At 37.8% G+C, this 21,481-nt stretch overlaps 2 protein-coding genes across 3 annotated transcripts; both read left to right on the top strand.

Moving 5' to 3' along the window:
• The first annotated feature begins 4,087 nt into the window (after window positions 1–4,087).
• LOC125188189 (protein transport protein SEC24 C-like) lies at window positions 4,088–16,756 on the top strand. 2 transcript variants are annotated; one of them, XM_089058709.1, is made up of 26 exons: window positions 4,088–4,278; window positions 4,381–4,443; window positions 4,574–5,506; window positions 7,757–7,969; window positions 8,104–8,178; window positions 8,324–8,422; window positions 8,726–8,837; window positions 9,249–9,376; window positions 10,134–10,253; window positions 10,598–10,675; window positions 10,909–10,986; window positions 11,160–11,252; window positions 11,452–11,506; window positions 11,607–11,683; window positions 12,232–12,303; window positions 12,408–12,491; window positions 12,674–12,793; window positions 12,904–12,972; window positions 13,436–13,513; window positions 13,641–13,779; window positions 14,012–14,176; window positions 14,915–15,060; window positions 15,143–15,322; window positions 15,651–15,739; window positions 15,854–15,885; window positions 16,248–16,756. In XM_089058709.1, the coding sequence occupies exons 3-26, from the start codon at window positions 4,673–4,675 to the stop codon at window positions 16,352–16,354; spliced, it is 3,243 nt and encodes a 1,080-aa protein (XP_088914835.1). In that variant the 5' UTR covers window positions 4,088–4,278; window positions 4,381–4,443; window positions 4,574–4,672; the 3' UTR covers window positions 16,355–16,756. The 2 variants fall into 2 exon arrangements, with proteins under 2 accessions (XP_088914835.1, XP_088914834.1); XM_089058708.1 differs by having other exon boundaries at window positions 10,595–10,675.
• Window positions 16,757–17,415: 659 nt separating this feature from the next.
• On the top strand, window positions 17,416–21,481 carry NFXL1 (NF-X-like 1). The gene is made up of 2 exons (XM_048084582.2): window positions 17,416–17,602; window positions 17,795–21,481. Exon 2 carries the CDS (start codon window positions 17,842–17,844, stop codon window positions 21,193–21,195), a length of 3,354 nt encoding a protein of 1,117 aa, XP_047940539.2. The 5' UTR covers window positions 17,416–17,602; window positions 17,795–17,841; the 3' UTR covers window positions 21,196–21,481.

Below are 21,481 nucleotides of genomic sequence, written 5' to 3'. Positions count from 1 at the left end.
TGTCAATTGCTGCTTAAGGGATGATTAATTGCTACATATAGATGGTGTAGTTTCGAATAAGCCCATAGGCAAATAGAAGTTGATTTATATTTTTGATTTTACAATCTTGATTTGCAAGAATTACAATTAAAAATACTTCCTTCTATATACGAATTGACATTCTATTCAAAGTAATTACTTGCTTCTCAAACATCACATTATAGTTTTCCTCTAATTTGCATTATATTTTGTATAGTGATCTTGCTTTCCAAAGTCTATTTAATTGCATATTACTATATGTGTGAATGCAGTTTAATTAATTCGTAATTTGCATTATAAATACTTGCATGTTCCAATTAAAATATTGCTTGCTTCTTTGCAGAAATTTGCATGGTCTGCAAAGCGTTCTTTTATATTATGTGACTAAATATACTCTTAAATGGAGCACAATTATTTTTCAAAGTAACTTCCATTGTAAAATACATGACATTGTATCAATGTATTTGAGTTGCTTTTGAAAGGAGAATAAATTGCTTTTGAGGAGGGGCGAAAGAAGTGAAAACACGATGAGTACCACAAGAACGAAAGCAAGTTAGGGACCTATTGACGTTGAGAAGATGGTTCCGGACTACCCCAAACATTGAATGGGGAATGACATTTTCTTAAGAATTAACAGTACATTGTTTTGTTTTGATGTAGACGAATTGAATGATGGTTTTTTTATTATTAACTAATTCCTGGTCATTGAAAACGTGATGGTTTTATTTTAGTGTAGATAATGATGGTTTTAGAAGATCAATTATGTGTTTGTCAAAGTTGAGACATGTTATTTTTTTCAATTATGTTCTTTTGTTTATGCTAACATGAAATTGAATGTAACTGGATACATGTAATAACGAAATATCGGCATCGTTAAAATGCACGATGTGTGGTATTACATGTATTAAACATATATAAACTTCAATCTGAGGTCTTCATAACTAACATGCAAACATTCATTCGTGATGAAGCAATTCTAATAGCAATACAATGCAATATGGTACTCATATTACCTACGATAATAAAATTTAGTAAATATGGTAGTCATATTATCTACGTAGTATGCAAATCCTAATTTAGTAGCAAGCAATATCCAAGTCATTGTTCTACAATCTGGTAGCTATCCGTGTATGTCAATGCCGAGGAGTCTCTCTCAATACTTTGCCCAAGCAAATATAATATCACTGTAAAGCAATATTTGATGAGTTACAAAGCAATCTGATAGAAATAAATCAAAACGAAATATATTAAATTACACATATGCAACAATGCAAATACCTTGTCTTTGTAATGCAATGTATATTGCTAAACCAAGCAATTTGGAATTATAATTCGTAACACATAACAAAACCTAGCGAAAAATAAATTGAAAACTAAATTGCAGAATCAGCATAACGCATAACGCTGACAATTTGCAATTGTCGACCCAGAATTGAGAACTAAATTGTAGAACGCTAGAATGACAATTTCCAATTTTCCATGGTTAAAAACTAAATTGTGGACGTTGATATGCGATTGTCGACCCAGAGACAAGCAATACAACAAATGTAACCAAGCAAACCGAGACACGAAATCAAATCTCCATGATAGATGCTTTCATTCCTAAACGAAAGTATATTATGTAAATTGAAGATTGAAGACTGATTGCAGTGGGAGAGAAAGCGATTATACGGAAGAGATTGTAAACATGATTATGTGAAGATATGCCGTGAATTGAGGAGTGAGAAAAATTAGAAACTGTAACGTGAATTAAGGATACCAAATAGCTGCCAAATTTGTGACTTCCCCCTATACCCTTTTCACGCTGAAAACTAATATTTTTAAAATAATTTTGCTTGCCACATGGCAGGATATGAGCCTTCAGATCCAAATATCAAACGGTTATAATTGGTGGCACATTGTCATCATATATGTAGTTGTCATCTTAGTATGTCCCTATGGATTACTATTAATTTGTGTTATGGCTATTAATTAGAGAGTGGAGCGAGATGTAGAGGGCAACGTAATTTTATATCACCATTAATTTAATGAACTCAGTTTGATTCTACATTAACATTATGAAATTCAAACTAACTAATCACACATCCTGGTCTGACAATATTGTGAGGGGTGTTAAATCATGACACGCATTGACCCGTTAAGGGGGGGGGGGGGCTAGCCCACTGCCTGCCAGAAGCCCATCTCCCAAGGCCCCATACTTGTGCCTAGAGCTGCCCAAGGTTTACCGAACCGACGGTTAAAACCGAAATCGTAACCGACGGTTACGGTTCCGAACCGAAACCGCAAAACATATCCCGAACCGAAAATCGTGAATTTTATAACCGTGGTTCGGTTCAGGTTCCAAAATTTTCGAACCGAAACCGCGATCGAACCGCCGGTTCCGGACGGTTTCACGGTTCCGAACCGCCAATGCAATGATAAATTTAAACATAGTTAATCCTTATATTAAAACTATACTCCATTCAATAAAACATTGCTGAATGATCCGGTTTATGAGTTTTATACTTATATAAGTAACTTTCATTTTTAGATTTGGTAATATATGTAGAAACAATAATGTGGGACAAAATTTTGTAGCAAAAATAACTTTATAATACTATTTGGTAAAATTGGATGGTAATTTGGAAAACATAAGAGAAAAGATAATAAAATAAAAATAACTAAATTACAAGATGGAGTCTATGGAGTATGGTTATGGTAATAACTTTATAATACTATTTTCGATTTTATTAATTAACATAGTTTTTTTACGTATGGAGTCTATGGAGTATGGATCATTATTAATAAATATCTATCGAACATTTTTTAATAAAATTTAGAAGAATTGATTACTTTAAATAAAGCATAATACTCAAATTAACATTGGTTAATGAATTTGTAGTCTTCAAAATTGATTAGTTGAGTCTTCAAAATTGATTGGTTAGCCGTGGGCGATGGTTGCACTATTCAAAATTGATTGCACAAAACACCATTTCTTTTATTTTTATTTATTTATTTATTTTGTTCTTAAATGTTGATTTTAAATTCAAATTGGATCTCATTTCTCTCTATTTTTATCTATAAATACTCCTCTCTATCCTCACTTACACTCGCCTCATTTTCGTGTTAACAAGAATTTCTCTCTTCAATTAAAACTATCCATTTCCTTGTTCCAATTTATTTTATAATTTCAAATTATATGGCAAAAAAAAAATTAAGGAAAAAAACCGTAAAACCGCGAAACCGAACCTAAACCGCTACGAACCGTTCAAAAACCGGCGGTTCGGAACCGAAACCGAAACCGCCGGTTTTCGAACCGAAACCGAAACCGTGAAACGGTCTCACGGTTCGGTTCCGGTTCCATATTTTCCAAAACCGGAACCGGCGGTTCCGAACCGAAACCGGCGGTTCATGAACCGTGGGCAGGTCTACTTGTGCCTGAGAAGTATTGGCGTTGCAACTACACGATAGCAGTAGAATTTGATCCTTGGCCAATTATATAAATCCGCCCCTCCGGAATCAACTGCGCTCTGCAATGCGTACACAAGCTAAGTAATCACATAATGGGAAGCATAATCGATGAAAGTTGTGCTATTTTTTAGTATGATATTACTACATTTCATGCTAGTTTGGTTGGTAGGAAATTTGGTTTGAAAAATTAATCTAATTCCTATGATGGTTAATTATTGCATTATCATGATCACGGTGTAACAGATGTATATGAATATATCATATTGTTGTGATTATATGATGATTATTTTGTAACAATATCATGTTACACTATGATACTCACCTTGTACTAGCAACCTACTCATTTCGATCAAAATCTTCAAAATTCATATATATTCGGATCTGCCGACCCCTACTTATAAGATTGGATTTTACAAATCCAAATCTAACCTTAAACATTGGATTTTACAGATCCAAATATAGTCCTTTTTTCCAGTTAAATTAGATTTCACAAGTCCAAATATAGTGTTTATTAAAAGTCACGTGCCTGCCTTGAATATGTCGCGTGCGTACAGATCATCAGCTGACCTGCATATCATCCATCTTCTATTGAAAAACCTAAAAAAGAAAACTGGTAAGGCTTAAAAGCAGCAAATTTCAATAAATTTTTATAACCGTAATATGTTAATTTTGCTTTGATCCTTCAGAAATTTACCATTCTGCGTTTCATTTTCCTCCATCTCTCAATCTCGACTTCGATCCGTAACTGTTACCTATCGATCGGAAATCACTATCTCCAAAGCTGTAATGCAAATTTACGCCCAAAATTAGGTTCCTCTGGCTTCAATCTGTTGTTATATGTTGATTTGTTTCTGTCGTTTTGGCTCCAATTCTTTTCAATAATTATAATTTTCTGCTTTTTTGCATAGTTAGATCGGAATCTGGTCGGAAAGCGGTCGGTTCTTCCTGTAACGGACCGGTATTTCGGCCTTCACCGTAAGTTTTTTATACTCCATAATTTTATTGTTTAGTGTTTCTTTTTTGTTACGTTACTTGTGTATGTGTGTGATTTGGCTAAAAAGATTGTTTCTTGGTTCATCCGCCTATGTGGTTTTTCGATTTGTAGGCTTGAATTGGATTGGATTGGGGATAGATTTCACTCTGTGGAGGATCTGTGCATATTCTTTGGTATATCTTTTTGTAAGATTTCTGAGTAGGTGAAGTGATGGCAACTACCGGAGGACCTAGGCCAGGGAATTTCCCCCCGAATTTTAACCCCAATTCCCTTGCTAATAATATGCAAAACCTACAAATTAATCAGCCTAATCAGCAGCAACCGAACAATGCTGGTGGTAGTGCCCCTAGACCTCCTCCGAATGCTACACCATTCGGTCAACAGGCTCCGCCTTTTGCTGGCAACAGACCAGGCCCACCTCCCCCTGGTGTATTTCCAAGGGCTCCAGGACCACCTAATGTTCCTTCTCAAACATCACTGCCTCCAAATATGGTTTCTTCTAGACCCACTGGTCCACCGCCTGGATCTCAGCCTCCTCCCTTTTCATCAAGACCGCCACCACCTGGGGCAATGCCATCATCCATTGGTAGACCTGTTGCTCCCACACCTCCTGCACCGGGTCCTCGTCCTGGATCATACCCGTCTTCCCCTCTGACATCAGCTCCCTCCACTCCGTCTCATGCAAGTGCTTCTGGTCCAGTTAGTAATGGACCGCCTACATTTGCACCAGGTATGACACAAAGTGGGTCATCATTCCCTCCTGCTATGGGTGGTATGCCGAGGCCTTTAGTTGGACCTCCGCAACCACCAGCTATGTTATCATCTAGGCCTTCTTCTCAGCCGCCGCAAATGCGCCCTACTTTTGGTGCTCCACCTACTGCTGTATCATCTGCCTCTGGGCAACCTGCACCGCCATTTTCAGGCCCGCCACGGAATATGATGCCTCCGATGGGTTCATCCCCATTTTCAGCACCAAATACAGGCATGCATCAATCTATGAATTCTCCTTATGGGATGCAGACATGGCCAGCACAGCCACAGCAGGTTAGTTTTATCATTTTTACCACTCTTCTATGATTCTATCATATTTTGAATACTTTTATGCTCCTGCTTAGATACATTATGTCTGACCTGCAAATCATGGAGATATACACGGTTCTTGCCCACTTGAGTTTAGCTAATGATAATTTTTTGTTTCTGATTTAAGTGCTTTGAATCACTTACATGTGTAAATTTTTTCTGCTATAGAAAGGAGGAAATAAACCTGGCAGATTTTAAAGCAGATGCTAACTTTTATGGAATTAAACTATTTGCACTATACATGTGATGTTAAAAAAACAGATTCTATTACTGAAGTGGCTTGAATAGTTTCGAGAGCATAATATTGAGTAACAAAAAAATCAGCTTTGATTGCCTCTTTTATAAACTGTAATATTAAAATCAGCAATTCAACATCTTAACTGTGGAGCTACGTGATCCATGTCCTGTATATAATGGTGCAATATTTCAATCAAAAGGTAGGATAACTAGAGTTTGAAATTGAAGCATAAAGATTTAGTTTTTGCCTTTCTAGGAACTTTAAAATCATGAAGATTTGTGTTTTTCTTTCTAAGAACTTTGTTGAGTGTGTACTTTGCATCCAAGATTCGTCCAACAAGTTATGAATGAGGGTTATGTAAATTGACAACAAGTCAACAAGCCATGACCATGATTTAAATGACAAGTTGATCATAGTCATATGCATGTATTATTCATATTCTGAATTCTTCAATTCATGATAGTTTACTTTTATAGCTAGAGGAGTTGATAGTCCAAACCTGTTTGAATGCTAAATGAAGGCTTTGAGGGGCCTATGCTGTTTAGATGTTACAAAAATACTTTCTAAGGGCTTGTGGTTTTGGTGTGTTTTCCAGCTTGACAATAGTTAATATAAAACCGGAAGTAGGGATGTTTTCCACTGTGCCTCTAGTATATAAATTCCAAGTATGCTTTTGCATCCAACTATTATCTCATTTGTGCCATTGACATACAACAGTGTATTTGAGAAGTTATCATCGCTATCATTTGATGATTGTTTTCCTAGAATGATATTTTGGGGCAGCCTTTTGCTTCTACCTTTTTAATAGGAAATGATTATTGAAATTCTTGCTGAACTTCTCTTATTTTTATCAATAATTTATTGGCATAAAGTGTATAAGAGTTGTGCATGTGTGTAATTCATCTTTATGATGATTTTAATGTGAAAATATAAAAAAAAATTGAAGAGAAAGGGACTCATAAGAAGTGAGTGAAGGAAGCTAAGAAAACTACCCAGTTTTGCAATTACCACGATGACAGTATGCATAGCTCTCTTTTAATAATCTTTTCTTGCCCCAAAAGAGCCTAAGGAAGAGTACTTGATTATTGACCTCTCCAACTTTAATTTCATTCCCTGTTTCTAGGCAATCCTTGAATTTATATTTTCAACTGATTGTGAAGTGAATCGCATAGAAATGGCTCTTGTTTAATTGAAGTGGTATTTTATATCACAGATCTAGGACTTGGTGCAATATCATTCTTCTTGCTTTTAGAGCATGTAATGTATGGGTGAAAGTACCATGATCTAGTTTTTTTTTTAAGGCTCTTGCTTGCAACCAAGTAATCCATACATTATATCTTGCAGTTTTAGGTTGTTTGAACTTCTAGATGGAATTTACTCCAATATGGTTCTTGTATATACTGCACAGCCACTATGCTGTCTATGTTTGTGTTAATTTTGGGGCCAGCTTTATATTTTTGTTAAGTTTGTTTGAAGAAAGAACTTACTCTTGGTTCAAGCTAATATATATGCCAGGTTAGAATAATGTACTACAGCCGTTTCTTGTTAATAGAGGCGTTTCTTTTCGGCATGGAGATTAAGAGAGAAATGCTTATTGTGTTAAGTGGAGGGATAATAAAGTAGGAGAGAGAGTAAAGTAGGAAAAAGAAAATGTGTTAATTTTTGCCAAAATGGAAACGACTCTATTATGATGGAACGTCCCAAATGGAAAAACGAATCTATAAACGAAGGAGTAATATTTTTTGGGCTTGAAACCTGAACGGTCTTGCCACACACTGTAGAGTTAAGTATTATGACATAGATTATTATACATTTAAACAAGCATTGAGGAGGATGTTGCATGTGAATTTGGACACATCTAGCTTCGACTATGGCCTTTTGGTTTTTGTTAGTGCTGCAGCCTGCAGCTCAATAACACCATTGGACCACTTAATCAGCTACTTCATTTTACACACTAAATATATGCCAATGTCTAGGTGACTCCACCTCCTCCTATTCCTGGGTCTATGCAGCAGCCTCCGCGGATGTTTGGATTGCCACCAGGTGGACAATCACTTCCAAATCAGTCTATGGCTCTGAACCAAACAGGGCAATCTAAAATTGATCCCAACCAGATTCCCCGTCTTTCTCAGAGTGGATCTGTAATTGTTCATGAGACCCGTCAAGGCAATCAGGCGAACCCTCCACCAGTAATGATATTCTTGCTTTGGTTTAGTTTAGTTCTTGTATATTTACCTAAAGTATTTCCTTTCCAAACTGTTAACCTGACGAGAGTTTAGACTTTCTTAGTCCTCTTTTTACTCATTCATTTCTTCTTGTGAAGCCTGCAACAAGTGACTATATAGTTAAAGACACTGGAAATTGCAGTCCACGCTACATGAGGTGTACTATCAATCAGGTTTAAGTATTTAAATGCATCATTAGCTGTTTGGACGACTATCTTTTTCCCATATTGTTTCAAACTACTTTTCTACCTTTTGTGCGTGACTTCCTCCTTAAGTTGGAACAGCTAATGACAATGGGGTCTCCCTTTGTTATATTAGGTTCCTTTAACTGTAGACCTTCTATCTACATCGGGAATGCAGCTGTCTCTATTGGTCCAGCCATTAGCTCTCCCGCATCCATCTGAGGAGCCTATCCACGTAAGTGAAGTATTCTGTGGTAGCAAAATTTGGTCTCTTACTCTCTTTTGTCAACTTGTTATTAAATGAAGAATTTGGTGTTACTCTAATCCTCGAGGAAAATTATACAGTTCTCTTGTAAAAGGAAATTCTAAGAAGCTGATATCTGTTCCAACTATGTTTAAGTTGATCTGCAAAGTTTACATGTTTGACTATGATTTCCATGCTATAACTGTTAATTTTAGATTTGAGGGTTACATGACCTGTGTGAGGATAATTTTATAGGCGCTGAACTACTCTAATTTCTTGTTTTATTGCTGCTAGGTTGTAGATTTTGGGGAAAGTGGTCCTGTTCGATGTTCTCGTTGCAAAGGTTACATTAATCCTTTCGTGAAGTTTATTGATCAAGGAAGACGTTTCATTTGCAACCTGTGTGGTGAGAAGTACTCTTTTCTTATTTTTTTGGTGGTTGGTGACTTGTCAGTTTTTTTAGTAGTTCTATTAGCATAACTTCGTAAGTCAAATACCATGGGGTGGTCATTGTTTGCTTGTTCATAGTCAGAAAAATATGGAAATAACTAATTAACTTGTGAATGATCTAAATATAATTGACCAGATATATTGAGTTTTCTAAAAGCCACAACCCTGACCTATAATTGCTTGAACCTAAATTCTCTATTACATTGGTGGCGGGAGTATTTGCTGTGTACATTGCTTGTCTCAACCTGAACATGGGTCACATGTATGCCTGATAATAATATATTATTGCCAAGTATTTATTGGTTCTGGTGTTCTCTTCCTTTTTTATTGTCTTTTACTTTATCATTGTTTTTGGGTTGTGGTGCAGGATTTACGGATGAAACTCCACGTGACTATCACTGCAACTTAGGTCCAGATGGTCGGCGTAGAGACGCTGATGAAAGGCCTGAACTATGTCGAGGAACAGTTGAATTTATTGCGTCTAAGGAGTATATGGTAATTGCCACGTATTTCCTAGATTTGGATCCAGCAAGTATTGAATTGGATGAGATGAAATTATTGTTTACTGCAAATCATTGTGTAGGATTCTATAGCTAATTAGAACCAATCATTATGCTAGATGTCTTTTAAGTAGCACACTTGTAAATGCCAGAAATGAGTATCCATTTTATGATTTGAACTTTCTAGGGCATGGTTTCCTATTTGAGGAATAAGATATATAACTATGTTATTTGATAGAAGAAACATCAGTAGTTCTTCTGCAAAGGATTGTGATAGTACTTTTTTTTGTAAGCCAACTTTTCTTGAGACTGCCAACAACCTGATTATCGTAACAAGTACGTCCATATGTAAAATCGTGGGCAAAGATTTAATTAGTGTTTATCGTACTATGCAGTCACTTTGATTGTGTTATGGATCAACTAAAACTTGTCATGTATGAGTTATGACACATATGGGGACGAGGGGGGGGGGGGCATCAGTTTCATAATATATTATATTTAATGAGAAATTAATCTGGGTCTATGATAAAATAATCCTCTGTTCTATCTATAATGCTGGCTTTATTAGCTCTTATTTTGTACTATCTGTTACAATAATGAAGCCTGCAGAGTGACATATTTTATGATATTTGTTGAGTTACTTTCGGCCTGTTATTGTTTAGGACAACTGAGCTTCTGTTGCATTTATTTATCCATGACACAGAACTTTGTTATGTTATACTGTGTCTCACATTATGCTTATGTTATTTCAGGTGCGTGATCCAATGCCTGCTGTATTTTTCTTCTTAATTGATGTATCAATGAACGCTACACAAACTGGTGCAACTGCAGCGGCTTGCAGTGCCATCAAACAAGTGATAGCCGATCTTCCAGTAAGTTCATGCCTGTACTTCTCTTGTGATAACATTTTATTTGTGGGCCTTCATCTAGTCAACTATGAATTAAAGCCTCTAATGATTTAATTGCTTAAATGGGAAACTTAGGGGGTGGGTGTATCAACAAAATTAGGAGATATTGAATTTGTAAGAGCTGTGAATGTAAAAGCATGATTGGTTTAACCTCTTTTCTAGTGTTTAGGGGATTTGTTCCAAAAATTAGTTTGGAGAAGGTGGAGAATAATTTTGAACCAAGTTAAGAGAACTACCTGAGGGTTCTTTGCTTATTATCAAAGAGAGTGAGAAATCAACGTGGATTGACTGTGTTTTCCATGCAGAAGGGTCCTCGAACAATGGTGGGTATTGCTACGTTTGATTCCACCATCCACTTTTACAACCTAAAACGAGCTTCGCAGCAGGTTGGTGGAATATTTTTATCTTTCTGGTGAATGAATATAAAATTTTATCTGTGTCTTGAATGTTATTTACTCTCTTACTTGGCAATTTGGAAGTAAAATTATTATGTTCTGTGTTATTCAAATTTGTGTTTGTCTTCAACTTGAACGTTTCAGGAGCCACATGTGGTAGATCGCATTGGCTTTAGTCAGTGCAGTGGATGCTTAGCAATAATTACTACCTTTTTTTGTTTCAGCCATTGATGCTAATTGTTCCTGATGTTCAAGATGTCTATACTCCACTGGAAAGTGATGTTATTGTTCAATTTTCTGAGGTTAGTATCATTACTTTTCTAGATATATGTTCCTTGCATCATGTACACCCCCCCTCCCACGCCACCTTAAACCAACAAAAATGTTAAAGCATAAAGAAACCTTATTTATGATCTGAAGAGAAATTACTGTTTTTTTTTATTTCACAAAATTTGAATTTTTTCGGTGAATGCAGTGCTCTGAGCATTTAGAAATGCTGCTTGACACCATTCCTACAATGTTTGAGAGTAATAGAATTGCTGATTCAGCTCTTGGTGCTGCTGTGAAGGTATGGACACATGAAGTTTTTCTAAGTTTGTGTTTTTCAACATATGTTGTTTGCTTTCATTTAGTTGTTGGCTAGAATGAACAGGCAGATTGAAGTGATAATTACATTATGTTTAATAATTATCATCTTGTATATGAAAACTCTGAATTGTACACATACTCATGATACTTGAATCTTATTGTCACATTTCTTACTTTAGGCTGCTTTCTTGGCAATGAAAAGCACTGGTGGCAAACTCTTAGTTTTCCAGTCAGGTAAGCTGACAAATATGACTACTAGTTTTTTGAGCATGTAAACTCACTGCCTTAAACCTCTGCCGGTCATGCTAGTGAACTAAAATTTATGGTATTGCAGTTTTGCCGTCCGCTGGTATCGGATCCCTTTCTGCTCGAGAGGCAGAAGGCAGAAGCAACATGTCAGCAGGAGAAAAGGTCTTAATGCTGCATATATTTGCATTGTCAGGACTGATATTATCATAATTTTCTTAATTCCCTGTTTGATACCCATTTTCTTTTCCTGTTGCCATCTATAATTTTCTTTCTCACACTGCACCTGGCCCTTTTGGGTGTAATAGTAGTATTTGGTTCCCTTCTCTTCTATGAAGCAACTTCATCACTGGTTTTGGGTGCACTATCCACTATGTTAATAAATTAATCATGTATTTCCTTTATATTTCATTTAACTTAAATACTTAATACACGTCAAGTGCAATAGCTAGCTTATTTTCCTTTAATTGTGATTAATTAAGTTTGGGGAGGTGGCCAGCTATTTGCGACTTACGAATCATTTTGCAAATATTTTTGGGCTGATGATGAGTATAGTATATTATTACTGGTTGGTTGGTTATTATCAGGGTTAGGAAGTTAGTTAAATAAAATAAAAACTAATCTCACTCCATACCTTTGGTGGTTGATTCCTATAATAGTTCATTACCCAAGTGATAAAATTTCCAACTAATTGCAATGATGCTTGCTTTCAGGAGGCTCATAAATTACTCCAGCCTGCTGATAAGACTCTAAAAACTATGGCAATAGAATTCGCCGAGTACCAGGTGACATTAAAGTTTTTAATTTTGAGAACCCATGATACTTACGGTATCATCTTTTTGTTTAGAATCCTAGCCAGCTTATTCCCTCTCATTTTCATTACTGTCAGGTCTGTGTTGACTTGTTTATTACATCGCAAATGTATGTGGATATTGCATCTCTCTCTGTTATTCCAACGACAACTGGAGGCCAGGTAATTGAATAATGTTGTAGTAATCATAGGATTACTATGAGTGACCACTATATATTTGGCTATTGTATATTTGTATCACCTTTGAGTATTGAATTATCAGTCTCTTCGATGTTGATATGCATTATTCTTTAGGATGTTTGTCGTGTAATTTTAAAATCTGAATCCGTCATTTCCTTCTTTAGGTATACTACTATTATCCTTTCTCTGCCCGCTCCGATCCTGCTAAGCTGTACAATGATCTTCGGTGGAACGTCACAAGGCCCCAAGGGTTTGAGGCAGTGATGCGTGTTAGATGTAGCCAGGTGAGGTTCTAGAAGTGCTGTTTTTGAGCTTTCTACTTTTGCAACAATATTTCTCTGCAAACATCTCTTGAATCGAAGGCTAGATTATATTTTACTTGTTTCCTGGATAGGGTATTCAAGTTCAAGAATATTCTGGAAATTTCTGTAAGCGCATACCAACTGATGTTGATCTACCTGCGGTATCTCTCTCTATCTCTCTCTCATACACACACACAAAAGATAAATATGTATGCAAAAATATTCTAAAGTATTGACGTCAATTTCACTATAGTTTATTTTTAGCTTGTTCTGAAGTTCACCACAGTTTCTTGTCCTTTCAAGTCTATATCTGTCTTCCAGCTTTTTCTGTGCAAGTTTTATAGTGGTTATTTCTGTTTGTGCATATGCTGTCACTTTATGTAATAGTGTAAATGCTGATAAGTGGCTCCATGGTTTATACCATGATGTTCTATAAACTTGCTCTTTCCTTTAACTCCATGAACATACCATGGATTGCTGCTATATATGGTGTTGCACTATTCTTTTCTTCTTATTTGTGATATTGTTTGAGAATCTTTATTATGAGACCAAGATTTCTATTGCTGCTGTACATTTGGTTTCTTCATCAGATTTGTTTCAAGTTATTTATCTTCATTTTTCCAGATTGATTGTGACAAAACAATAATGGTCTCCCTGAAGCATGATGATAAACTACAGGAAGGTTCTGAGTGTGCTTTTCAGGTATAGCTGCTGGAATGGCCTACGAATTATAATTTTTTTCCTGGAATAGTTTCTGTAGCTCTGTTCATTTCTCTTTCTCTTTATTATTCTTATTCATCCAATCACTTTGTATGATTATGTTGTCTAGTGTGCTCTTCTTTACACCACTGTATATGGACAAAGAAGAATCAGAGTTTCCACACTGTCCCTGCCTTGCACCAACATGCTCAGTAATCTATTCCGCTCTGCTGATCTAGACACCCAATTTGCATGTATCACAAAACAAGGTAAGTTGGTATATTATAGTTTTTCTGAGATGCTTTATTAAGATTGTTTGATTTTATCTATTTTTATAGTATTACTTGGAGACAGCTGCAATACTATTGAGTCATTCACTATACCCTATGCTATATCTTCTTTTTCCTTTCCTTCTGCAGTTATTCAAAATTGCTCTCTTCATGTAGATATACAGCATAAAAATTTCCTGATTCTTTTGCTTCGTCTTATCTTATGTGACAGCTGCTATTGAGATTCCTTCAGCTCCTCTTGCACAAGTCAGGGATCAAGCTACCAATGTTTGCATCAACATTTTATACTCGTACCGGAAGTTCTGTGCTACGGTGTCATCAGCCGGACAACTTATTCTGCCCGAGGCACTTAAAATGTTGCCTCTCTATACACTTGGTACATTCTAAGTTTCTTTTTAACTATATGTTATGTAGTTTCTCTTGCTATGCTCAAAGTAAATTCATGAACACCTCATGTGATTCAGACTCCCCAAACTCATGGTTACACAATTTTTTTTTTTTTTTTTGCATTTAATGGTTGTGAAACTATGTGGAAATGTGTTTTAATGAATACATTATCTGTATTCATCTATGTGAACTATGCAAGTATATACACAAAGGTAAAACTATTCTAGGAAAGTAAATCAAAGTAATAAAGCCAAAACAAACTACCATAAGTATGTAATATATATGTAATGCAGAATCTAACAATGGCAATTATGCGTTCGTCGAATCCCCTAATAAAGAATTAATCTTCTCTTGGATGCAGTTACTCATTTAATTGCATATGGAGTTTTGGATGCTGTGTAGTTTTACACACAATTGCATTGGATAGTTAGTTGTGTCAAATTGTCAATAAAACTAGAAATGAGAGGATACCCTCAGAACGAATGCCATATTTGATAAATGAAGACCTCTCTTAGGATCGCTGCAAAAAATTTGTTAATACAGGGAAAATGGCATAACTTAACTTCTTCTGGCGTGTGATTGAATTTACACAACATGTGTCCAATGAGTGCTGCCTTTAAACTCTTTTTCTGAATTATGCACAGCATGTGTATCTTATTTGAGTGGTCAAAGTCTTCTTTTCGATAGTTTCATATTTTGTTTAAACGATCTGTCATGCCTTTTTCAGCTTTACTCAAATCCACTGGATTACGGCCTGATGGAAGAATTGATGATAGGTCTGTCTGGATTAATTATGTCTCACCATTACCTACTCCTTTGGTGATCCCATTGGTGTACCCTAGAATGATAGCACTTCATGACCTTAATGAGAAGGTACAAAGATTTTGTGACATATTTATCTTTATTGGTTTTGTTTGATGTATTTCCTCTCTCATTTTTCATGCTGATTTCTCAGGAGTTAGATGATTCCATTATTCCTGTTCCGATTCCACTTTCCAGTGAGCACATTGCTACCGAAGGAATATATCTTCTTGAGAATGGAGTGGATTGTTTGATATATTTGGGTGACAATGTTCAACCAAATATTTTGCAACAGATGTTTGGCATTTCTTCACTTGAAGATATTCCTAATCAGGTACTGCCATATAAATCTGGGTGCACGGTGTCTCTAGTTTTGAAAGTTCTGTATTTTGAAAATGTGATGAAAGTCATATGCTACATTCATTTTCACACATTCATTTGTTTGAATAGCTTTTACTCGTAGATCTTTCAATTTTTAGGGTTCACTATAGCTGTTTCCCTTTTCTCATACTTGTCGCTGTTAATCACTGAGCTCATCATCTCTTCTTGCAACTGTGAATAAGGAAAAAATAGGTTCAATGTAGTACAGTAACTAGTTATGCTTAAATCTTCTAAGTATTTGGCTAGAAGGGAGAGTACTTATGGCCTTTTCTTTCCATCAGTTCATTTTGCAGCAATATGACAATCCCTTGTCAAAGAAGCTGAATGACATTGTAAATGAGATAAGGCGCCAACGATGTTCTTACCTACGGTAAAAACCAAGTTTTTGTTTTTGGTCTACCAGTTCATATAATATTTTGTTCTGTAATATTTTATTACTTTTTGCATACTTCTCAACTTTTCTCTTCTCTTTCTTGTTCTGCAGCTTGAGACTGTGCAAAAAGGGGGATCCATCAGGTTAGTTTCTCGCAGATTCACATTCACCACAGCTTCACTCTCTTTCACAACCTTTGCTCCAAACCATCTGAGTTCCTTCCAAAGACCCTGAAATTCCATGGGAAAGAAGGAATTTACCATTATGGGGAAAATTAGTGGAGTTAAGAAAATATAATTTAGATTAATAACAAAAGTATCGAATGTTCTACTAGAAGAGAGGATCTTGGGATCTATTTCTTTCCCTAGTAATGGTATAGAGGTGTTGGTGCTAAATAACGATAGTAGTTAAACGTACTGTTTTTGTTGTTACTAGCAGGACTTCACATGTTGCTGTTTAGTTTTACATCTTCTCTCCCTATTTAATGATCCATTTCTCTTTGCAGGGATGACGTTCTTCTCGTACCTGATTGAAGACAAGACGGCTAATGGGTTGTCATACGTCGAGTATCTAATACACATTCATCGACAGATTCAGAGTAAAATGGCTTGATCAGCTACTGGCAAAAGTTTTGACACCTAAGAGAAGAACACATGAGATGCATCTTGATGTTTGCTGCGACACTGGGAGATCTCGACAAATACATCTTTCCTTTTTGAGTGAGGTTTGGAGGTTATAATTTTGTTTAGACAATCATTACATTTGATGGGTTTCTTGATAGAGTTAAAAGATATAGAAATAAACTAAAAAGGAGTTGGTTTCAGGTTTTTGGATATATTCCTATCTATAATCTTTTGCTGCACTGTCTTTTGAGATGTAAAACACAATGTTGTATAATTATTTAGATCTAGTGGTCTTTGTTGATCCAACTTGTTGTAAGGTACACAATTGATGAAATTAGGACACTTCTTAACTCATCAAAATATTCATGGAGTTGTGTGATTTTTGTATTTAGTCTTTTTGTATTTAGAAATAAACCATGAAAGATGATATACATAAATTGGATACAATGTGCTGACTTTAAGCTATGCAAGATTTGTCGAGGATTGTTTGGTGCAAAATGATTCAATTTTTTTAGAAATCCAATCTAAATAGACATTTTGTCGTGCTTGAAAAAACTATCTTAGATTTTAGTCATGTGAGATGTGACCCCCTTAAGTAACAAACATCATGTTGTTAAACTTAAAAACAAATAAGCTTATTCACCCCTAACTAAGAAAAAGTATTTTTGTGATTGTGTAAGCATAACTAGTGGGAAAAGGTATTTTATTTCTTATGATAAATCATTGGCTTTTATATCGTTATGTGAAGAACAGATTAGACATATGAAAAAATATGAATAAGACGAATTTATGAGGAGGTTTAGTATGATCTAGATCTACATTATGATAGTACAAAATTTGTTCATAACATATAAAAGCATGAAGAAATGATGATAACGTTATTGAATAAGATATTTATGAAATTAAATTTGAGTGCCACATAAATGTGGGTTGAAAGTTGAAACGGGTGGGCCGAGTGAGAAGCGAAATGGGCCAAAGCCCAAAAGATGCACATGGCGGTGTTTGTACCTTCTGCGTAGTTTCTTATTTGGATTTCCACCATTTTTCCTTGCGCTGGTTTGGGCGGCACGCATCTAACCCTATATATATCCTTCTTCTGCAAATTTCAATTCCGATCCATTCTTCCTAAAATCTTTCCATTCATCGGTTTCACCACTTACCTAGACCATCCTCGCATCGGAGAATAACATTTCCATCGGATTGGATTGGGGTTTCCATTTCTCTGTTGTCTCTTCAGGTCAGTTGCAATTTCCCTTTTCTGGATGTTTTTCTGCGTTTCTTGATTCGGCTTTTGCTTGATGAATTGGTGCTTTTAATCACAAAATTCATTTCCATGGTTTGCGATTCTTATTGATTATTTCTTGTTGGGGTATTCGTTTTTTTGCGTATGATTATTTTCTGATTTATTCTATGCGATTTCGCCTTGTAGTTATCCGAGCTTGGGTGGATAGTAGTCTGGCATCTCTTGATCAGAACATGAGCTCGGAGCCAAATAGCCGGAGGGAGAACAATAATTATCGGCCTAGAAACAACAATTCTTCTCGGAACAACCGTCGTGAGTGGGTCCCTCGGGGCAGTGCGCCTGTTGTTGCCGCCGTGGAAGTTCCCCCAGCTACTGCTGATAGTGCTGGCCAGAATGAGAGTGGAAATGGTGGGGCGTTGGTTGGTAGGCCCGTCCATCCTGTTGTTCCGAACCGGAATAGGGTCCATGGTGCATCAAGAGGAAACCCTGGTCAACGGCATGTTGTTCAGAGGGAGAAAGAGAAGGTGGAGAGGAAGCATTTCAGAGACGACAATGGTAGGATAATGAAGGGGGTTAACATACCCCAACTTGTGCAGGAAATCCAGGATAAGCTTTCCAAGGGATCTGTTGAGTGCATGATCTGTTATGACATGGTTCGCAGGTCTGCACCCGTATGGTCGTGCTCTAGCTGCTATTCAATTTTTCACCTGAATTGCATAAAGAAATGGGCTAGAGCTCCTACTTCTGTTGATTTGTTGGCTGAGAAAAATCAGGGTACTAATTGGCGTTGCCCTGGATGCCAATCAGTGCAGCTTATGTCAGCTAAGGAGATTCGATACATCTGCTTTTGTGGCAAGAGACCAGATCCACCTTCAGATTTATATTTGACTCCACATTCTTGTGGAGAGCCTTGCAGTAAACCACTGGAAAGGGAGCTTCCTGGTAGTGGCATGAGTGATGAGGATATATGTCCTCATGTTTGTGTTCTGCAGTGCCATCCTGGGCCTTGCCCTCCTTGTAAGGCCTTTGCTCCTCCCCGTAGGTGCCCTTGTGGGAAGCAAGTTATTACCACGAGATGCTCTGATCGGAAGTCTGTTCTCACTTGTGGGAAGATATGTGAAAAGCTTCTTGACTGTGGTCGGCATCGCTGCGCAAGCGTCTGTCATGTGGGGCCATGTGATCCTTGCCAGGTCCTTGTTAATGCTTCTTGTTTCTGTAGGAAAAAGGTTGAGGTTCTTCTTTGTGGAGATATGGCTGTCAAGGGAGAAATCAATGACCAAGATGGTTTATTCTCATGCAACTTATCTTGTGAGAATAAATTGAATTGTGGAAACCATGTTTGCCAAGAAGTTTGTCATCCAGGTCCATGTGGGGAATGTGAGCTGCTGCCAGGAAAGATTAAGGCATGCTGCTGTGGTAAGACTAGCTTAAATGAGGAAAGACAGAGTTGTTTGGATCCAATTCCAACTTGTACGCAGAATTGTGGCAAGACCCTGGCTTGCAAGCTGCATAACTGTCAGAGTGTGTGCCATTCAGGGCCGTGTCCTCCCTGTAACGTTCTTGTTACCCAAAAGTGTCGGTGTGGGTCGACCTCTCGAGCTGTAGAGTGCTACAGAACTGCTCCGAGTGTTGAAAAATTCACTTGTGATAGACCTTGTGGCCAGAAGAAAAGCTGTGGCAGGCATCGGTGCAGTGAGCGTTGCTGTCCTCTCTCTAGTTCCTTGAATTCTTCCATGGTTGATGGAAACCCACATTTGTGCACGATGCCATGTGAGAAGAAGCTACGGTGTGGTCAGCATTCTTGCACATCACTGTGTCACAGTGGTCATTGTCCTCCTTGCCTGGAGACAATTTTCACCGACTTGTCTTGTGCTTGTGGTCAAACTTCTATTCCTCCCCCATTGCCTTGTGGTACACCTCCACCTTCATGTCAGTACCCTTGCTCAGTTCCTCAGCCTTGTGGTCATCCATCTTCACACAGCTGCCATTTTGGAGACTGTCCACCTTGCACAGTTCCTATCCCCAAGGAATGTGTGGGTGGACATGTTGTTCTTCGCAGTATCCCTTGTGGATCAAAAGATATTAGATGCAATAAACTATGTGGAAAGACGAGGCAGTGTGGTTTACATGCATGCTCCAGAACTTGTCATCCAGCCCCATGTGATTCTTCTGCTGCATCAAGTACGAGCTTGAGAACATCTTGTAGGCAGACATGTGGTGCTCCGAGGAGAGATTGTAGGCATACTTGCACAGCTATGTGTCACCCTGCCACTCCATGTCCTGATGTAAGATGCGAATTTCCTGTCACAATCTCTTGCTCCTGTGGCCGAGTAAATGCAACAGTTCCTTGTGATGCTGGTGGCAGCAGTGGAGGATATAGTGCTGACACAGTTCTTGAAGCTTCTATAATACAAAAGTTGCCGGCGGCTCTACAACCTGTTGAGGAAAATGTCGAGAAAATTCCCCTTGGTTCGAGGAAGCTAATGTGTGATGATGAATGCGCAAAAGTGGAGCGCAAAAAGGTTCTTGCTGATGCTTTTGGTGTTACTGCCCCGACCTTGGATGCACTTCACTTTGGTGATACTGCTTCTGTTTCTGAAGTGCTTTCTGACCTCTTGAGGCGTGATCCTAAGTGGGTCTTGTCCGTCGAAGAGAGATGCAGGTACCTGGTCCTTGGTAGGGGCAGGGGTGGGTTAAATGCTATTAAAGTCCATGTGTTCTCTGTGATGACCAAGGAAAAAAGAGATGCAGTGAGGCTGGTAGCTGAAAGGTGGAAACTCTCTGTCAATGCAGCTGGATGGGAGCCAAAGAGATTTGTCATTGTTCATGTCACACCGAAGTCAAAAGCCCCAGCTCGCATGCTTGGTGTTAAGTCATGCAATCCTGGTAACATGTTGCAACCCCCGATATTTGATCCCCTGGTGGACATGGATCCCCGCCTTGTTGTGGCTTTATTTGATTTACCTAGGGAAGCTGATGTCAGTGCACTGGTGTTGAGGTTTGGTGGGGAATGTGAATTGGTTTGGTTGAATGATAAGAATGCATTAGCTGTCTTCAGTGATCCAGGGAGAGCAGCAACTGCTATGAGGAGATTGGATCAGGGGTCTGTGTATTACGGTGCTGTTGCAGTTCCTCAGAATGGGGGGGCCTCAGCAACGACTTCAGGCACTGGTGCATGGGGATCTTCTGCAGCTTCCAAAGATGCTGCATCTGGAGCGGTCCTGAAAGAGAACCCTTGGAAGAAGGTTGTCCTGCAGGACTCTGAGCACAAGGAAAGCTCGTGGGGAGGAGCTGAGGAGTGGTCTGCTAATGCAGCTGATCCCAAATTGCATCACTGGAAAGATAAGGAAGCTCCAACTGCTTCTTCAAGCAACCGCTGGAGTGTCCTGCAATCGGGAAGCAGTTCAAAATCATCCGATGCTTCTACAAAAACGGAGAATCGTCAGAAACAGCCAGAAACTCCTCCGAACTTGTCGTCTTCTAAGGGAGAGGAATCTAGCTTGAATGCAGCAGCATTGCAGCCAGAAGGCATGAGCAACAGTGGGTCTGGTGATGTGGTGGACGATTGGGAGAATGCCTATGATTGAGCGAGCAAGCATGGCGTGTGAACATATTGGCATCACGAGTAATGCATTTAGAGTGCTTATATGGGAGATTGAAGTATATCTTTTGGTAGCAGGTTCAGCATTTTGAATTCTCCCCTCAAATTCCTCCTTATTGTTGGCTGTCTTGTTTATTAGTTACCATTACCCAATCGTCTAGGCTAAATTGCATCCCCTGCCTCTATAGACATTTTAGCAGGCAATTTTAGTGCTGGCTTGTGATTTTCTTGAAAAAAATATGATAATGAAAAGGTTCATTTCTTTTGAACAA

The sequence above is a fragment of the Salvia hispanica genome, chromosome 5, assembly GCF_029641045.1.
Source record: "Salvia hispanica isolate PSC_SH4W2 chromosome 5, Shi_PSC_v1, whole genome shotgun sequence".
In the NCBI taxonomy this organism is placed as follows: domain Eukaryota; kingdom Viridiplantae; phylum Streptophyta; class Magnoliopsida; order Lamiales; family Lamiaceae; genus Salvia; species Salvia hispanica.
Note: the sequence above shows the minus strand (reverse complement) of the source record. Positions and strands in the feature narration are given on the sequence as shown.

Bases quoted from the DNA above. Each gene is read 5' to 3' on its own strand.
- NFXL1 (XM_048084582.2), top strand. From the start codon at position 17,842: ATGAGCTCGGAGCCAAATAGCCGGAGGGAGAACAATAATTATCGGCCT.
- LOC125188189 (XM_089058708.1), top strand. From the start codon at position 4,673: ATGGCAACTACCGGAGGACCTAGGCCAGGGAATTTCCCCCCGAATTTT. The intron at 10,254-10,594 runs GTAAGTTCATGC...TTTTCCATGCAG, and splicing joins AAGTGATAGCCGATCTTCCA to AAGGGTCCTCGAACAATGGT. The intron at 15,740-15,853 runs GTAAAAACCAAG...CTTGTTCTGCAG, and splicing joins CAACGATGTTCTTACCTACG to CTTGAGACTGTGCAAAAAGG.